This window comes from Cyprinus carpio, chromosome A7 (assembly GCF_018340385.1).
Source record: "Cyprinus carpio isolate SPL01 chromosome A7, ASM1834038v1, whole genome shotgun sequence".
NCBI lineage: Eukaryota > Metazoa > Chordata > Actinopteri > Cypriniformes > Cyprinidae > Cyprinus > Cyprinus carpio.
Genome location: NC_056578.1, coordinates 46006096 through 46025322, shown reverse-complemented (window position 1 = coordinate 46025322; position 19227 = coordinate 46006096). Strand labels below are relative to the sequence as shown.

The 19227-nt window shown below is 38.0% G+C and overlaps 2 protein-coding genes across 4 annotated transcripts; both read right to left on the bottom strand.

Annotated features, from left to right (window-relative positions):
* Positions 1–4353: 4353 nt before the first annotated feature.
* On the bottom strand, positions 4354–6440 carry LOC122145818. The gene is made up of 3 exons (XM_042761417.1): positions 6044–6440; positions 5787–5892; positions 4354–4562 (listed from the first exon to the last, which is right to left on the bottom strand). The coding sequence occupies exons 1-3, from the start codon at positions 6335–6337 to the stop codon at positions 4354–4356; spliced, it is 609 nt and encodes a 202-aa protein (XP_042617351.1). The 5' UTR covers positions 6338–6440.
* Positions 6441–14698: 8258 nt separating this feature from the next.
* Positions 14699–18968, bottom strand: LOC109109201 (phospholipid scramblase 1-like). Of its 3 annotated transcripts, none has more exons than XM_042761288.1 (10): positions 18830–18968; positions 18531–18566; positions 18410–18451; positions 18278–18336; positions 18093–18135; positions 16542–16762; positions 15469–15630; positions 15178–15339; positions 15030–15067; positions 14699–14940 (listed from the first exon to the last, which is right to left on the bottom strand). In XM_042761288.1, the coding sequence occupies exons 2-10, from the start codon at positions 18544–18546 to the stop codon at positions 14928–14930; spliced, it is 756 nt and encodes a 251-aa protein (XP_042617222.1). In that variant the 5' UTR covers positions 18547–18566; positions 18830–18968; the 3' UTR covers positions 14699–14927. The 3 variants fall into 3 exon arrangements, with proteins under 3 accessions (XP_042617222.1, XP_042617221.1, XP_042617220.1); XM_042761287.1 differs by having other exon boundaries at positions 18696–18905; XM_042761286.1 differs by lacking the exon at positions 18830–18968 and having other exon boundaries at positions 18531–18689.
* Positions 18969–19227: the final 259 nt, after the last annotated feature.

The following is a 19227-nucleotide window of genomic DNA, read 5'->3' as shown; positions in this document are numbered from 1 at the left end:
TTTGTGTATAATCAATTATTTACTATTTTTTATTTACTAATTTTTAAAAGTTATAACCTTCACATGAACATATCGTATTGTTGAGTTATCTGTTTGTTGTTTTTCTGTGGACAAATGTTGAATTTATCAATTAAAAAAAGTGTCTGTGAATAAAATACTTTCAGGCGGAAGTACGTCATGCAAGCTACGTGGTTTCAGCGATAGCAGCGTCAATAGCAACCACCATAGCAATGAACTAAAAAAAGATAAAAATATAAAACTAAATGTTATATACATTCACTGAACGAAGAGTGTGAAAATAAAATGAAAGCAGCCAATGGGAAGAAGAAGAGAAAAAAGGTGTTCATTTACATAGGCTTGGTTCTGGAGAATTTCAAGCCAATAACGGTTATGTAGGAACCTACTGTATGTGGCACACTGTCTGGCGGATTATTGCTGTAAATTCATTGTATGTCATTTATTAAGTAAATTACTTTTCATTGACTTTAAGTGTGCAGTGAGTAAGAGCAGAGCACCATGGCTGCAATACACCTGTACTGTATGTTCCCTTTTATTTATTTTTACAAACTTATAGTTGCTTCAGAGGATTCAAGATTCAATACTTTATTGTCATTTCAACTCAGTCGAAGGGGATTTTGATGGTGAGCTCACAAAAAAACTAAACACTTCTCACACATTGACCACATTTGTACATTACAGTAAATAAGTAATATTACAATATGGTAAACATACAATTTTGTACTCATACAGACAGACTAGTGGTGATATGTATGCTTAAATCCAGTACTTAAACTTTAAAATAGATCAGACCTAGTAAAACAACACATCTGCACAAGTAATGCAGTAAAGTAATTATATTCCTCCACCACCATGAAAGGTTTCTATGATCTGCAACAACATCAGAACCATTTCTTCGGACTTAAAAAGTTTATGAAGTGCTTGTGAACCTCAGCCTAAAAACAGGTTCAAGTATACAGTCTGAGGATTCAGCTGCCCGAGGCTTCATATGTAAGGCATCAATCCCTCACCCTTTTAGACTCCTCGAAACATTATCTTCTTCAGTCTGAAGACAGAAGAAATCAAAAGTGCTGTGTCATGTGATCAGGTGGTTTCTAAAACGATGGGCAGGTAGTTGTGGTTAGTAAGCGGTTGTCAGATTGTTACTAGAGTGACTGCTGAGTGGTTTCTAGGGTTAGGTAACTATACTGACAGTGTCATCAAAGCAGAAGTAGACATGCCAAGAGGAATCGCATGCTTCCTGAAAATCAGGGAAGATGCTCATCTGAGGTGGCCACTGAATGCTGCTGTATTCTTTTATTGCCTGTCTCAGTCTCTTGTTGGAGCTGGCTCCCTGCTTGGACAGTCTAATAGCAATGTCCTGCCCATCTGTAGCAAAGTTAGCAAACATGCATTCAGAGAAATTAATTTATTAGTTTGTATTATGGTCCTTTTCAAAGTTGGATTTTAATGTATCTACTTATCCACAGCACTTCACCTGGATATTTTCTTTTTAGATGGAGGAGAGCTGCTTTCTCCCTTGGTTCAGTTCTAGCTTCTGAGTTCACAGTCGACATCTTTAAGGGTAGACTGGAAGTCTGAATCAGATTCTTGCCATCTTCTCCCAATCCATGTTCAGCAGAGAGTCCTCAATTCTACAATAGTTAGTTTATTATCTTATTAAATGTTATTTACACACTTGATCAGAGAACAGTAACAGACAGATTACTACTTACTCTGTTTCAAAAAGGTGGATAAACAGTGCACCACCAGCACAGAATTTTGCCAGGTTATACAGCAGTGAACAAACCTAGGTCAGTTGATTTCCTCCGTCCATAATGCAAAGGGCATCAGACAACAGGTCAGCGCGGTGAGATGGAGTCATCTCCTTTGTGACTCTGGCAAATCTTCAGAGGAAAGACCACAGCCTTTCCATTCCTTCGCCGTCTGTGAGCCCAAACCCATCGAGCCGCCTGCTGCTGTACTTGATCTGTGATTAAAGCAAAGTGGTAGAATATCAGACACTGACACTAAGCATGATCCTCCTACAGTGGAAACTGCTTATAGTGATCACGGTTACAGTGAGCAACCACTAATATAGATCAAAAAGCTTGGGACAGAATCATTTCTATAGAAATGCTGTGTAAATAATTTGTTTATAGTAATCAAGTAGTCTGCTTACCAAGTTCACATTGTGTTTGGCGTGTGTGTGTACATACACTTGCTGTGCGCTGTTGCGCATCATGTGATGTTTTCCTCTACTCACACTGCTGTGGTCTACTGGGTTATTTTACCCTCCCATTCCTGCTCTGCTGGCTTTTTTGGGACTTTAATGGGGCGTAATTATCGTCCCCGTTCTCTCACAGCAGCAGGTACAGTAGGCCTACGGTATGTTAAGTGTAATGCTTTCACCCTGACCAGGAGAGGGCCTTGGCACAGCTTATATTATTTTTATCTTTAAGTCAGTAAAAATAGTGAAGCTGTTCATTTTATTAATTTATATTCATAATTATATAAATTAGATAGTATTCTGCATAAAAAATAAAGAAAACATTTTTTTTTATAACAATCATCCTCTTATAGTGATCATGTTGACCCAGACAGATAAATGGTTTCTACTGTATTATCCTAAACGGTGCATCTCTGAAACAAGACAAACACCAGGGGGGAGAAATGTTAGATTAAAGATTACTTTTAGGCATATCTACTTAATTTCAGCTGTGCAGTTGATGGACAGGAAAATGGAGGCCAAACAGAGAGTGAATGATGTGTGACACAGGTCCTGATGTCTCTATAAAGTCAATGAATCACCTGGCAGGGCAAATTGTGTCCATAAACGTGAAATGCTGGCACGGCCAAGGACAGGTTGTGTGGTATGCCCTCCCCTGATTTCTGATTGAACACCGTACGGCATAATTTTGAGTTAATGTGTCATGGTCTTTTCTCAAAACAATAATTCAGTTTTACACAGAAAAAAAGTACTTACATACAAATGTAGGCTAATCTATTTCAACACAAAAATCTGATTGATGACACTTTATACTGAAGAAAATTAAAAATGAATTATACAAACAATCTCCAGCATCAAATTCAATACCTTAATAATACTCAATAAGTGCACTCAAAATTATCCAAACATTTTTAATGTTTTCTTATATTAGTGAAGATTATAGAATGGTGGTAAAGTTTACATTTTGTAATATTTTGGAATCTCCCATATACATTCCATGAGGTTCATATTTAAAATATCTATTCTAAGCATTTTATGAATAGGCAGAATCAAACGGGGAATTATCATTCTGGAGCTCTGGGTCATTAGTCAGAGATGTCACTGTGGCATAGACTTGCCGTTCTCCTTGGCTCATGTTGACAAACATTAGGGGTCCTGTAACATCCAGTCTCTGCTTGTTTTGCAAAACAGTTTCACACCAAAAGTCTCTTGGCTTGTTTTTGTGACCTCAGCACGTTGCCAGCCTTGAAGTTACTGCAGTCCTAAAGATTTAAGGAAAACATAGTGAGCCATCAAAACGCTAAACCACACTATTTCATGGACTAAATCTATGACTAACCTCGTGAGGCTTTGAGCTGTCAAGACGTGATAGCAGGTGTTCCTCTACATCCTTTTCATCAACAAACATGCGGGTTCCATGTGATGGCTCAACCGCACGAGTACCTGAGCTTTGCTTCCTCACAAGGCCAAAGTTGGCATCCAATGTCACAATCATATCTCCATCTGCCTGGAAAACAAACACTTACAGTAATTCTGGTTCTGTACCTGCACCAGGTTTATACATTTATACTATGACTATTTTATTATAATACTTTATACAAAAATGAACTAATATTGCAGATATCATTTCAATGCCATCAGGTCATGGTAAATACAGTGGCTAATCAAACAAGAACCACGCTGGAACTAGAACCAACCTTTGGACATGCTGGGCATATGGTCCCATCATCTAAGTGTGGGCATATCAAACTTCTTTGTCGGAAGTGGTGATGCCTAAAATGGGATATGGATTCCCCCACCAGCGCTCTGTAGAGTGTGTTAACCTACGGTGTAAGCAGCAGTCAGTGGAAACATTACTGTTTCGTATGCTAACATGTGGTGATGATGGTGGTTCACTCAGAAGGTGTTATTTTATAGAAAAATATCAAGAATACTTTTGCATGCAACTGTACAATCCTAGATGGTTCCATAAATGTTTACTTTTAATTGTGATAATTAATATAGTAAAATCAAGAAAGAAGGTGTATTTCTCACATCTATATGGTCAGTATTCCATGATAGTAACTGAAATGTTCACTTCACAGATGAGACTTCAAACTGACATCTGCAAACTGACTTACTTTACTTTACTGGTTATTTTTCCAGCGCAGGGTGCTGCAAAAACCCTCAACAGAAACCTGACACTCCACAAACAGACAAACAAAAAGCTCTAGCAGAGGGATGGAGAAGGCTGTCTGGGGCTTGTCGGCTGTTGCTGGCCAGAGCCCATACGTTAGCAGAGTGCAGGTTTCTGGTTCACACGCACACATATTGACTGTGACGGTGCAGAGTCGTCCTGCCAAATAAAAAGAGGGAAATAAAAACATAACCAAGTCTCCCATATCAACATAGACTAAATCACTTGAATGTGTCACCTATAACTTAATGGTCCATTTTCAGAAAAAACATGAACTGTTTGTATCTTGAGACACAACAATGAAACGGACATATTTTAAGATAGACCAATACAACTTGCTTTCTGTTAAAACAGTTCAACAATCATTCAATACTAGAACTAATCAAGTATAATCAACGTGAATCTAGCCATTTATGAATCAAATTGGAATCACGAACAGGCACAAATTAGAAATGTATCACAAATTTGATTATTTCAATCCAATAATTTTCTCCTATTAAATTCAGATAAGACAGAGATATTACTTATTCGACCAAAAAACATTACACAGAATCTCGTAGATTACAATTTGCAATTAGACGGATGTACTGTTACTTCCTCTACTGTCAAAAATCTGGGTGTTATATTAGACAGTAACTTGTCTTTTGAAAATCATATTTCCCATGTTACAAAAACAGCATTCTTCCATCTTAGAAACATTGCCAAGCTACGAAACATGTTACCTGTTCCTGATGCAGAAAAGCTAGTTCATGCATTCATGACCTCTAGACTGGACTATTGTAATGCACTGCTAGGTGCTTGTCCTGCATCCTCAATAAAATGCGCATTATTATTCTTTAGCTTGGGTTAAACTAATTAATTTTACTTGGCTGGAACAGCAGCTACACTAATTATGTCTCTATTTGTTTCTCTGTTTCTGCTGGATTCACATCCCGTGATAACTAGGATTTACACAAGCTCCAGTCTGGATCCAGAACACCTGAGAAGAGATGATGCCAACCCCTCAGAGGACCTCAGATGATGCTAACCCAGAGACAACATACAGAACTACCACATTTTACTATAAGTTTGATTGCATAATTGCTGTTAATAGTGTTAATCGTCTGTTTATTTACGTCTTTTATTGATTTTTCTGAACATTTCTGCCATATGCACATAAATGATTTGTGACCACTGATAAACTAATACTAAATATTGTAGAAATTTAATTTTCTGTAAAGTTGCTTTGCATGATTTGTATCGTAAAAGACGCTATACAAATAAACTTGAATTGAAATTAATTCCTTATAGCAAATCATTATTCCACATGTAATATGATTGGATTCCTTAACCTGTCAAGAAAATTAAATACATTAAGATTTTGTATCATGTAAAATGATAAACCTGTGCTGACAATGACCTTCATGTCCTTTGTGTACACAGTATGGGTGCCATGGCCTTCAGGTAAATCTAGGAATAACCCCAGGGAGGATGGCTCATAGTAGGCATTCTGTAAGAAAGACTGATAGCTCTAACAATGTTTTCTAAACAACAAACTTGAGACACTAACAGTTGATACTACATAGTGCTAAAACAATTTGAAGAATCTAATGAATCTGTTGAAATTACTGTGAGTTTGCTGTCTGTATGTATGACTGTACATTCCACTTATCAGGAAGATGCAGTGAATTTCTGTGAGTCCTCTTCAGACAAGCCTCACAAAACACTGCAGTGGAGCTGCACTCAATGCACCTATAATCAGCATGTTCTAGGCAGACAACACACTGGGTAGTGATTGGTGCTGAACATTCAAACGACACCTTAAGCATCTCATCCTTGACTGCATCCCAGGCATGAAGCTCTCTCTTCTTTGCCTTACTGTATGCAGTCTCAGAACATGAACTACAGCTCGGTGCCACATCATTAGGTTCAGCCTGTTGAGATGTAATAGACATGGAAGGGTTGGAAGGGTGGTTCTGTTTGGAGTTGGGCTGGGGAAGACCTTGACTAAGGTAAGAAACCTTTGCAGGGCCAGCGAAACACCTTCTCACCACCTTAATCTTAGATAGATAGATAGATAGACAGACAGACACACAGGTGACAGGTGTGCAGCAGCCTGATTAAAATTAATGTATTACCCTAAGCTTCCTCATGTGGGATCAAATGCAGCCAAGCTTTTGTTCAAACTTTATTTTATTTCAGAACTTTATTTTACATTCTAGTCAAGATCCCAAGGTTTCCAAACAGCTGTAAAATACGTTCATGAGTATGATATAGCTTCAGTCAAGCGTCAACGAGGAGATACACAATATATGCAATAAGCCTTACTGTCTTACAGTGTGGAAAAGGTCATTTTTACAGGTTTACTTTGCGCTTCTTAACTATTAAACTAAATTTCCCCATTAGCTTCAGACACAAAAACATGCTAATTAGCAATGTTAATGCTCACATAAAGCATGTGACGTAATGATATACTAATAACATCATATATAACGTTTGCAAACACAATTGCAACACGGTTATCTCTGTTAACACTCACTTCACTCCACCTTAAAACTGCATTTTATGCATTGTTTTTGCTTATTGACTAATTAATAACAGTTTAAATGCTCGGTTATAGAATGGTATAATATCCTCCTTTGCCTTCCTCTTTTCCTCTAACACAAACCAGTCTACCTCAGGCCAGAATAACTTCCACGGAGCAATCTCTGGATAAACAACCGTAGAAATTATCCTCAAATGAAACACTTCTAATTCTTTTGCAATAACATTTCCAATCCGACCAAAATTCTTCCCATTCTCCCAACTCTCCTGTAATACTGCCTTAGTGGGATGTGAATTATTATGCCCTTGTAAACCTGCTCAGTAGTTAGCTGCTTTCTTCTTAACTCTAGTGGCAGTTCCCCCATTTCTACCTGTGTAGCTGACACTGGTGATGTTTTGAAAGCTCAACATATTCTCAGTGCCTGTGCCTGGACTACATCTCACTTTTTTAACTGTGATGTAGCTGCCGACCCAAATACTACAGTACCATAACCTAAGACTGACCGTATTAGAGCCACATATATTCTCTTCAGTGATAATCTTCTTGCACCCCATTCCCTTCCCCTCAAACATCTCAATACATTTATTACCTTTTTGCACTTTTCCTCCATTTTCCTGATATGATCTGCGAATGTTAATCGTGAATCCAAATTAATTCCTTGAAATTTTAAACTTAAACCCTCTCTAGATCTCTTCCATACATTTGTAGCTTCATTCCTTCCGGAATTCTTGACCTTGTAAGAAAGACTGACTGCGTCTTTTCTATAGAAATCCTAAACCTCCAGTCATAACACCACTCAACCCCTTTATCAATTGCTTCCTGCATTTTCCTGCTTGAAAATTCCATATTCCTTCCTCTCTTCCACAATGCTCCATCATCTGCAACCTTCCCATATCTTCTGGAACTTTCCCAAATACATCATTGATCATAATAATAAAGAGTAACGGACTTATCACACACCCTTGAGGTGTGCCATTTTCAGCTGTGTATTGATTTGACATGTCTGTCCAAATTCTTGTATTTTCCTTCCAAAAAGAAAATCCTTTAACCAGTTAAACATCCTCAGAAAATACTGCTGTTGCATTTTCTTTATTTCGCCTTCCTTATTTCAGTCTCTAATCTTACGACAGAATCTCTTGTATGTCCTCCCTTCCTAAAGCCCCTCTGACAGTTAGCCAGTCATCCTCTTTTTAAGGTCATGGGTCAGTCCATCTGCTATCATCCTTTTCATGATTTGACATAAATTTGAAGCAAGAGCTATTGGTCTGTAACTAGTAGGTTTAGTTGGATCTTTACCAGGTTTCCTCTTTGGAATCACTACTGCTTCTTTCCAGGTAGTTGGTAACTTTCCCTCCTCCCATATTTTGTTAAACATCTCCAGCAGCTTCAACAGTGACTTTTCCTCCAATGGTTTTAACATGAAATAACAGACTTGATCTTTTCCTGGAGACGTAGGCTTCGCTCTTTTAATTGCTCTCACCATCTCTGCTAAGGTAAATGGATCATCCAATACATTTTCAGTTTCTTCTTTCCTATTTAACTCATGAAGATGCTGACTCAGTGATACTGATCATCTCCTTCTCCATTCTTCTGACAAATTTTCTGAGCTATGTACCATTACGAATGATTTAGCCATAATCTCTGCTTTCTCCTTGTTTGAAACTGCTGTTTCCTCTTCAGATTTCCTAACTGAGTATTCTGTCTCCTCTGATCCTGTTCATCATTCCCCACACTTCTCCCACTGGTGTGGTTCTTCCTATTTCATCACTAAATTTCCTCCAGCTCGTCCTTTTTGCTTGTCGTACTGTTCTTCTAACTACTGCTTGAGCCTTCTTATACTGAATAAAATGTTGCAAATTATGTGTTCTCTTAAGTATGCTGAAAGCTTTATTTCTAACTCTTACAACCTGATAACACTCTTCATTCCACCATGGCATCATCTTTCAGCTTATCATGTATCTCCCCTTAGGGATAGCTTCCTCAGCTGCCCTAATAATTGCAGAAGTGGCCTGGTTGTTAACATCATCTATGTCACCATAGCCCTCAACCCTCATCATTGCATCATCACTTCACTTCTTAAAATTATCCCAGTCAGCTTTACTAAAATTCCGTTTGAGGTTTCTATCTCCAGGTCCTGCTTCCAGTCTCCCAGCCACTGAGCACATGACAGGGTAGTGATCACTCCCCGCTGTGGATGCTGTCCAGACCTCCCAATTACTCTTTCCAGCCAGTGAATTAGACACTAACATTATGTCTAATGCTGACTCAATCCCTGTTAATACATTTATTTTAGTTCCTCTACCATCATTCAAACAGATCAGTTCTCTTTCATCCATCAGTTCTTCAATCACCTAACCATTTGCATCTGTATGTATACTTCTCCATATTGAGCTATGGGCATTGAAATCTGCACACCAGATTACTTTTTGTCTGTCTTGGCCTGCTATTCTTAGTAGCTTATCTAGTTCCAACTTCTTACATGGGTCATAGTAATTGATAATACTAACTGTCCTCTCCTTTCCCACACCTCCGGCACTATGTATATATATAGTTTTCATCCACTAGGGGGTGCTGTTGAGTCTTAATTTGGCCACAAATTTCTTTTTTGTTTCAGCTAATGGAATGATTTTTGGTGACAAATCTTATTTTGACACATATTTTGGGAAAATGCTTTGAAAATTTTCAAAAACTCAACAATACACTGTGGGCAAATTCACTACCCTTTCGTTATGTTCGTGGATGAAAACATCCACTAAATTAAACTGCTGTAAAAATGTATCAGATAAATATCAGATAAAAAAAAAATTTCACAATTTTTCATATTTTTTTCACAATTTTTTGCATAAATCTATTAATTAACCTCAGTCCTAAACAAAACTATTAAATGTTTTAAAAAATCCATGATTTTTACTCTTTAATTGCCAAGTTCATAAATGATGTGACTGATTTGTTTGAAAATTTAAAAAAAACTATGTATCTGATACATTTCACAGCAGTTTAAATTAGTGGATGTTTTCATCCCGAACATAACGAAAGGGTAGTGAATTTGAATGATACACAAGGGTTTACCACTCGACTGATCAGTAAGGGTCTCCCTCACCTCTTCCCATGTCAAGGTGATTGACCGCAGCTTAACCACCAACTGGATTTTATCATTTTTGGAGTTAACCTCTGCTGTACTATTTTTACAGTCCACATTACAGTCAGTGGATGATTTGCTGAATTAGTAACTTGTTAGTTTGTTTTTGTATTTCTGTTGGTAATGATTTGCCCTCGCTCTTTTAAAAGTGATAACAACAAAATATCCAATTATCTGTGTTAAATAAGGGAGACATTGCTGGGAGGTTGCTGCTGGATTTATCTGTGTTAAATAATGAAGACATTGCTGGGGAGGATAGAGGACAGTCTGAAACCCATAGAGCTTTCTACAGTAGACATCATTTCAAACCAGCTTTACACAGAAGGAAATATAAAAAACAGTTCAGAATAAAATAGCAGTAAGGAAATGATCAGAGAATTAGAGTTTTACAGAGTACAACGTTTTTCTTTTTTTTTTTTACACTAACATATTGTTTTTGTTTTTCTATCAAATATTTGACAAAAATGTACAAGAACAATAACAATAATAGTCATAGTAGTAATAATAATAATAAATAAATGTAATAAATAAATAAAATAATAAAAATAATGTGGACAAATAATTAACACTCTGAAACAGTTCACCACTGATTAAACTGCTCCGAGGAAAATCCCTCTCGTTTTCCACATCTTTGCATTTTTCCTCCAGGAACTCAACTTTAGACTTCAGAAAAGATTCTTCTCTGAGTTTAATGATGGTCACCTGTTCGGTCGGTGCTTGTGCTGCAATATAAAACAAACAAATCTGATCTATCAAACATAATTCAGAATGTGTTTAACACAGGAAACTAATACACACTGGTTAAAAACTATGAAGTTTACATAAATTGTCTCCAGGTTTAACAGCAGCTCACTTTCAGGTCTTTCGGGAGATAATGATGATATTTTTAATCTGACAGCCTGTTATTATAATCATCTAACATGATCATTACACTATAAATATAGTTAAACATTATATGTGAAATTCACAAAAATGTATGTATCTATTTATTAAGATTGAGGTTTTTTTAATGAACAGGGAAAAACACAGTTAGTTATGAACATTAACAAGTGTCAGATGCTAACCTTGATCGATTGTTTACAAAAACACAATCTAATGAAGTCAACAATGATGTGTAACATCTGTAAGAGATCGAAGACTCTACAAAAGACACATACACGGGATGGACATCGGTGGTAAGAAAATGAACAGAATTCATTATAATATGTTTCTAAACTCCTATACTAATGCTGAATGTGGTGATTTCAGGGTATGCTGCAGAAGATCCCTCAGCATGTTTACAAAGAGCTGCAGAGCTGGACCCATATTCCTCTCTCCCACAGAGGAGATACACAGCTGGATGACTGAAAAACAGCTTCGAGAAAGTACAGGACAGAGTTTGTCATTATAGATGAAAGCAACTTCCGTCACAAAAGAAATATCTATAGCTATAATATATCATGGCTGTAGTGCAACTTTACTTTCAAATCAAATACAAAAATTAACTGTTGAAAGAGTAAAACAAAAGCAAGGAGCAGCATGATTTGAGCAACATGTTTTGGCAAAAACATCTGGCCCAGAAATGACATTTTCACTTTTATAGATTTGATTATTATTTATTTATTGCACCTGGTTAGGGTTCAGGCGTATCTGCCAGCTCAGAAAAGCTGAAAAGAAAACATACAGCCAGAGGGCTTTCTGAGTGTGAAACGTGTCATCCAGTGAACATAAAAAATTAACACAACTTAACAAAACGGTTACTCTCTCCCACAGAGGAGAGTGTACCTCATCATCATTTACAGAGACGTGCACCGAGACGGCTCGCTGTGAACAGAGATGATTTTGACAAGGTAACAGAGCTGTTTAACACGATCACTGAGGAAGTTTAACTGAAGTATGTTACAGACATTTCATGAAGACCCTAAGGAATCATTGAAACTTGTGGAAAATGTGCATACAAGTTCCCCTTTAAGTCCTTCATCAGAAAGTTTTGCTTGAGCAAAAGTTATACTAGCTATTCTAGACCGTTATTTAACTGAATGATTGAAAGACAAAGCGAAAATATAAAAAAGAAAAAATGGACACTGTAATGTTATCTTGAATATTTAGTGTGTCATCAGAGACAGAAGTGTAATAGTGTTAATACAACATGAGCATCATATCCTAATTATTACTAATTATTATTTATTAAATATTAAAGTTTAAAATAAACGTGTGTGTGTGTGTGTGTGTGTAAATATTCATAGATTAGTTTCCACAAAGAACTTTAATTGTTCACTTTCTAGATGTTACTGTTGTGATTAGTAATTAAGTAGTTATTCTTTATTAATTGGTCATAGTACAAAATGATATTTCTCTTTAGTAATTATCAAATACCTAATAAAGAACTACCTTTGTCCTAAATTATATATTGCTTACTGCTCAGTTAATCTTGCGTCTGTATTAGTTAACAGTATTAAGTAAAGTGTTAATCTAGTACTATCTGTTACTCCCTGCATAGCTACTTGTTAACAACGGACCATTATTCTAGTGTTACCAAAATTTTATACAATTACACTTTGATTCAATGCAGCTTATAAACAGGAAAATAACAACGTCAGTGTTACACAGTTCTTAAATTAGGCACAAATTCACTATAAAAATCATACATAAAGAATACAATATAAAGTGTCATAATTCAGATCTGTTTAAAGTTTCAAATGAAACCAAAGTAAACTATTAAATCAGTTGTGACTTCAGTGCAGCTTTGCTGAAAACCCCAGCGGCTTCATTACAGAAGAGTCCACAATAAGAAGAAACTCTTTGACAATCTGAATGACACTATATGTGTCATAAACAGGGCTATATCCTTAATTAAGAACTGAAATGAAGTGAAGGGGTTTGTGTATGTACTGTATCTATATATAGACTGGGAGTTATATAAATAAAGCTACCTATGTGCAGTTACACAATGTATATAACACGATGTTTGGGGTAGTCAACAGCTGAATTTATTTATTTATTTAACACTTAGTATACTGGTTTGTTATTGGAAATACTTTCTGAGGGTGTTGTTGTCAGCCCTGAGCTATAGCAGGATCTGGAGAATGCTGACGGTCTGTCTGCAGACAAACACTGGTGCTGTGCTCTTTCACATCAACACACAGCTATGAGAGAACCTGACTGAAAGTGAAAGTGACGTGACATTCAGCCAAGTATGGTGACTCATACTCAGAATACGTGCTCTGCATTTAACCCATCCGAAGTGCACACACACAGAGCAGTGAACACACACACACACACACACACACACACAGCAGTGAACACACACCCCGGAGCAGTGGGCAGCCAGTTGGGGGTTCAGTGCCTTGCTCAAGGGCACCTCAGTCGTGTTATTGAAGGTGGAGAGAGAACTGTACATGCACTCCCCCCACCCACAATTCCTGCCGGCCCGAGACTCGAACTCACAACCCTTCGATTGGGAGTCCGACTCTCTAACCATTAGGCCACGACTTCCCCCTGTTGAGAGGACAGACTATGTGAAGGTATGTTTGTTTTGACAGAAGAATGTACAGGAACAAAAAAGTGTGCCCTCTTTTCTTGTGTATTTAGATAAATAACATATAATATAACATCAGTTACCATATCTGTGTGTGTACATACAGCCGTCAGATCCCTCGCACGTTTGATTGAGGGGTGGTCCTCAAATCTGGCTGACCCCAGGTGACCCCTACCAGATGTCTTGTTTTTACTACGCTTCTCACTGCATCTGGCAGCGGCGGATCCTGGTATGGGCCTGGAAAGCTCACTCTTTACTCATCACAATCTCACAAAGTTCTGTTTTGAACAATGAACCTCTCTACACTGCGCCATCAGTCTATTATTTACATGGTGTATGAACTATGTGTTATAATGAGAGGATCTGACTGTATAACACAGACTGGTGTGTGTCAAAGCCTTTAGAGAAGAGACGGAACCAGCACGAACTGTCATGAGGATGATGAAAGTGTCTTCATTTGAGTCAAGCCTTTACTTCTCTTTAAGTGTTCTTCCTCACTGAATATGTCTAGTTTCTCATGTGGTAACAACCCATTTATCTGATTTTATCCAACACACAAATATTAACCTAATCAACCGAGATAAAATGAAATGTAAGGCTTAGATCAAGTAGAAACAGCTCCCTAAGATAACATCCGCAGGTTTGCACTTCTTAATAGTGTCCTGTAGATTCTACAAAGTTTAGTTTTTTTCTTATGCCACAGGAACACCTGAAGGGCAGGTGTAGGTGCAAAAACTCTCATTCAGCAACCTTACAAAATAAGAATCGTCCACTTTAATTTAACGGTGTCCTTGAGTCAGTGAATACCACTCACTGTTACAACAGTTAAGGTCAATATCTAGATTAAGAAAAGAAGGGTTACCATTCAAACGCGTCGAGATGCTCTGTCCCGGTCCCTTTTATCGGTTCACAGGAGGTCAGGGTTCAAATAAGTATGGACTAATTTCTCCACAACAGACTGCAAACTGACATTCAAATCTGCCTCAGTTTTGTTATCAATGCCCTATGATCCAATCACATAGAGAAGAGCGAAGTCCCACTCTACATCTGTTTCTCATCTCAGAAGCCGTTTCACTCAGATATACGTCACAATAGGGAAAAAAGACTATCACAGCTTCAGTTTCATTCCGACTTTACAGTTCTCTTTAATATTTATCATATTTATAATAACATTTTTGAACAAATCATTTAGAACAGGTGCTTTGTTAGTACTGAGAGCATTAAAAACTGACTGTAAAGGGGACTGCTGTCACCTAGTGGTGCATCAGAGTACTGTGTGTAAGATAACTTCTAGCTGAGTGATCCACATTTGAGTCCATGTTTGGAATCCATCCAGTTCAATATTTAACCTGAAAGACTAATCAAAAGACAATGATTAGAACTCTGTGTTTACAAATCATGCTGCGGACACTGTAAAATATCCACGAGCAATATTAGTGTACTTACAGGACATCCAGAAAGTTTTGTTCAAAGAACATGAAGTCCTGCAAGAGCAGAATAAATCAGATTACTCAGAGCTCATAGAGCAAGACCTGATACAGACTGGTCTAAGCTGAATCATGCTGGCGTATGATGATGTCTTGATTTCGCTTACTATGAGAAAGCAGGCTCCAAAAAGAGCAGCTTTGATCTTCACGTCCAGATCCACAGGAAAGGAGATTTCAAAATGGTCTGCATCAGTGAAAGCTTCTCTCAGCAGACCTGACCACTGTTTAGAGATTCTGCCCACCTTAGCTGATCCATCCATGGACAAAACCTGAGTAGATGCAAAATAATAATCACAAATGTTGTGTGGCGTGTATTATAAAAGAATGACATGCTGTTATAGTTTACTAAGATTAAAGACCAAGTCAAATGATCAGCCTCTGTCTTGTATGTGTCGTACATCAAAGTTGACATCAGTGCAGCAGCTGCATGAACAGAGCGGCCCCACGATCTTCAGAACAGCTTCTCTCCTCTCGTTCTGTACGGTGAACTCAGGAAGGAAGGGATGCCAGTTCTGGAGCACGAATCCGATCGGGCTGCCCGGTGGACACTGGACCTCCAGCTGACAGGAGGAAGATCTCTTTCATTAGTCACTACTAATACTGTTAATGCGGTCACAAGCATGACCGATGATGGTGGCTTGGCTGAGTACCCATCATGCAATGCACCATTCCTAACAGTGCATTGGTGAAGGTAAACCTGGAAACATGACATGCATATCCTGGATGTTTATTCAGCAACGGTCTAAAATATTAACAGACATCTAAGAGTGTCCGTGAGTGCCCAACAATCATGAATTAATAATACTGTCATAAAACCAAGATATTACACGTTTGGTAAGTCACACCACACGACATTTCACAACCTCAACTAACCCTGCTTTTTCATTAAAAGGTGATATTTTAAGAGATTTACTGACCTTGACACACGGGCTCCTCTCTATGACATCATTTCCTGTTTTATGTAGCATGCATGTATTTATTTTCCTGCATGTTAGTGACGCTTTAATTTTGTGGACAATCTATACAATTATATTATAAAGCAATGAAGCCATTTTCTAACACCAAACTATTTAATAAAGTTTTATTTCCAATAACTTCCTTCTTTTAATGAGCCTTTCTTTCTTCCCCTGTATATGCAAATAAAAAGCATGCTCAATCTAGAAGATATGTATTCAAGTCAATGCACACTACTGTTCAAAGGCCTGGGTTTTGTTTTAAAGAAATTAATAATTTAAAGAGTTTAATGCAAATCTAAGATCCATAATTACAATAACAACAAGAACCAGCCCCATTCTCATTATCATTAGTATGTACATTGAAAGTACAAGAAAGAAACAGAAAAATCACAAGATTATAAGAATCTATTAATATGTCATCATCAGAGTGTGTCTGTAACGATGAGGCCTGAGATGCAAACCCAAGGCTTGAGAACTGAACAGAAGTGAGAGCTGTGGCACAGGAAGTGTAGTACCTCTTGCAGGCAACAGGGGAAGCAGCAGCTCCCACACCTCAGAGGACGTGTGAGCCTCATCACTTCCTGTCCCGTGTTGTCCAGGACGTGGAGGACGAATGAGCGCCGGGGTCCACAGAGCTGTCTGCTACAGAAGTCTGTTTCCTCAGACACGAAGAACACCTGCTGCCCCGTACTGTTCTTCACTTTGTACTTATTATTGCTCTCCCAGTCCAACACAACTGTGAGGCCACACAACAAAAGAAAAAGACAGGTCACTGTATTGGTCAAGCATTAACTGACCCACCCATCCGTGAGCCCCACCTTAGTTCCTGCCCAGTCCTGCCTTATCTGCATTATCAGTCTAAGTCCACGCAAGTGTGTTTGGATAGTTTAATATTACACAAGTTACACAGAAATACTGTGGCTGAGCTGCTTGTACAGTCAAAATGTTTGGCTCTGCGCCCAAATAAACTCTTCCTGAGAGCTCACTTTTAGAGATATCAAACACAAATTTAGATCACAGCTTGTTTAGATGTGGCTCTGATTTTCCACAGTTTTAGAGTATCAACAAGGATGTTGATCCAGGAACACGCTGTACTTGGTGAAGTCACGTTCACCATCACTTCACATAGTTATACTGTAATAACAGAATTTACAGGACTAACAAAAACAACAACATGACAGATGATTCTCTGAAAGTAAATACACATCATTTCTCACTAGTGAGGTAATAACAGCACTGTTTAGAGACGCTGCTGCAGCCTAATTCACACTAGCTCTCTCTCTCTCTCTCTCTCTCTCTGTGTGTGTCTCTGTCTCTCTCGCTCTCTTCTCATAACTTAATTAATAACTGTATTAGAATGCTATCAACGGCTCAAGCCTCTGTTACCAGTTTTAAAACGATGTTTTGGAACCAGCAAAAGAGGCGTTGGATGAGATGCGGAAGAAATAATCCTACTCACAATACTGATTTAAGTACAAACACCGGACGAATCCCTTTAAATAAATCATCAGATCGATGTCCTGAGGTGTGGTAACCGTAGTATAAGCAGAATAATTGACTCCGGGCCGTTGAATTATTATAAAATAATGCACCTCTGAGGTGTAACGGTGTAACTCTGTGAATCACCACCTCGGGTGTGCATTATTTTATAATAATTCAACGGCCCGGAGTCAATTATTCCTTACATATATAATAGTTTCTCAAAATAAACATCTAGATCTTTGTTTTTTCACATTTAAACTTTTTTCAGCAACAATCTGCCAAGTGTCTTCTTTAAGAAGTGATCAACCCTGAGTCTTCAAGATTTTAGAAAGTTTGAGCTGGAAATTTCATTTTCATGTCTACGCTCATAAAGTGATTAACAGGTAATAAATGGACCATAACTACAGTATATTCTATACATTTAAATCAGGACCATAAAATCCCCTACAAATACAAAAATATTAAATTAAAAACATTATCAAACTAAAATCTAGTGCATTCATTCAAAAGTTGATTTCTGCTATAATAGTCATAACATTTAAAAACAAGCAACATATTGTAATAATGAGTGAAAAGCACACTACCTTCAGCCAGCTCAACTCTCTGCTGCACAAGAAGCCGATCGATCTGTGTCAGAAACAGGGAATCGAATCGTTTCTAAATGATTTAGGGACATTTGTTTTATCATTTCAAAGCCCAGAAACCCAGTGCAGGCGGAGACACCCTTTCCTGAGGAGATACTGTCAGAGCGGTGCTCCTGCGGCTGTACCTGGGTCAGGGGCTCCAGTCCCGGGGGACGGCCGGCGGCTCCTGGAGGATCTGACCTCACTAAGAGAAGAACAGGAGCTGTTAAGAGGAGCACCTGAAAGGAGAAGAGCTGCAGGTGTTCAGATGGGCTCACCGTGGTCTGGAAGCACTGCTCCCGCACTCTTCTGAGGCTGATCTGAGTGTGGAAGAGCATCAGGGTTATACACTGTACAGTTATATACTGTAACTGAGGAGTGCTGAGTGAGCAGCAGCACCTGTATGTGTGGCCATGCTGAAAGACGAAATACACTCTGCAAACATGCAAACTAAGAAGTTTAGGAAGCTTTTACCAAATAAACAATCAATCAATTATTCACATTAATAATAACTGGAGTGCTCAGAGAGACACAATTAATTATAGACTATACTTTAACACGCACTTGTTACTTTAAGGATCTCTGACTAAACCGGTAAATGTAGTTCTGATGAGTAACGGACTCGGTGGTCAGCTGACTAACAGTTACTCTTTCACGGTGTTTGCTGCAGTAATGTAACGGCTCCCGCTCGAACTGACCGTTAAATCACCGCGGTTTGAAAATACACACAGCGTCACGCTCCTGCCGCGCGTCTGATCGCGCGCTCACGGTAAGGGTGCTGCGAGCGGTCAAAACGGATCTAAGACGCTGTCATGAACGCGTTTCCTTTCCTTTATTCTTCTGCTGATATTTTCAGTGGATTAATGTTCACGGTCACCCAGAATATTGCTGCATAGAATATCATTTAACCCATAAAGAGACAACTGAAAATTAATTCATTGATATGTTCCATCAGGACACAAATAATTACATTTCATGACTTTTTTTTTTTAACATGACTTTTATTTTTTCTTAATTTTTTTTAATACTTTTTTGTACATTAACATTTTCATTGTACATTAATTATGATACATAATTTATTAATGTTAATAATTAT

What these genes read in the sequence shown, in the direction of transcription:
- LOC122145818 (XM_042761417.1), bottom strand. Translation starts at nt 6,337, where the DNA reads ATGTCTATTACATCTCAACAGGCTGAACCTAATGATGTGGCACCGAGC. An exon ending in ATCTTCCTGATAAGTGGAAT is followed by an intron (nt 5,893 to 6,043) that starts GTACAGTCATAC and finishes TCTTTCTTACAG; the next exon opens with AATGCCTACTATGAGCCATC. An exon ending in GAAGGTCATTGTCAGCACAG is followed by an intron (nt 4,563 to 5,786) that starts GTTTATCATTTT and finishes TTTATTTGGCAG; the next exon opens with GACGACTCTGCACCGTCACA.
- LOC109109201 (XM_042761286.1), bottom strand. Translation starts at nt 18,576, where the DNA reads ATGTTTGCAGAGTGTATTTCGTCTTTCAGCATGGCCACACATACAG. An exon ending in GAGAGTTGAGCTGGCTGAAG is followed by an intron (nt 16,763 to 18,092) that starts GTAGTGTGCTTT and finishes GTGGCCTCACAG; the next exon opens with TTGTGTTGGACTGGGAGAGC. An exon ending in TCCCCTGTTGCCTGCAAGAG is followed by an intron (nt 15,631 to 16,541) that starts GTACTACACTTC and finishes TCCTCCTGTCAG; the next exon opens with CTGGAGGTCCAGTGTCCACC.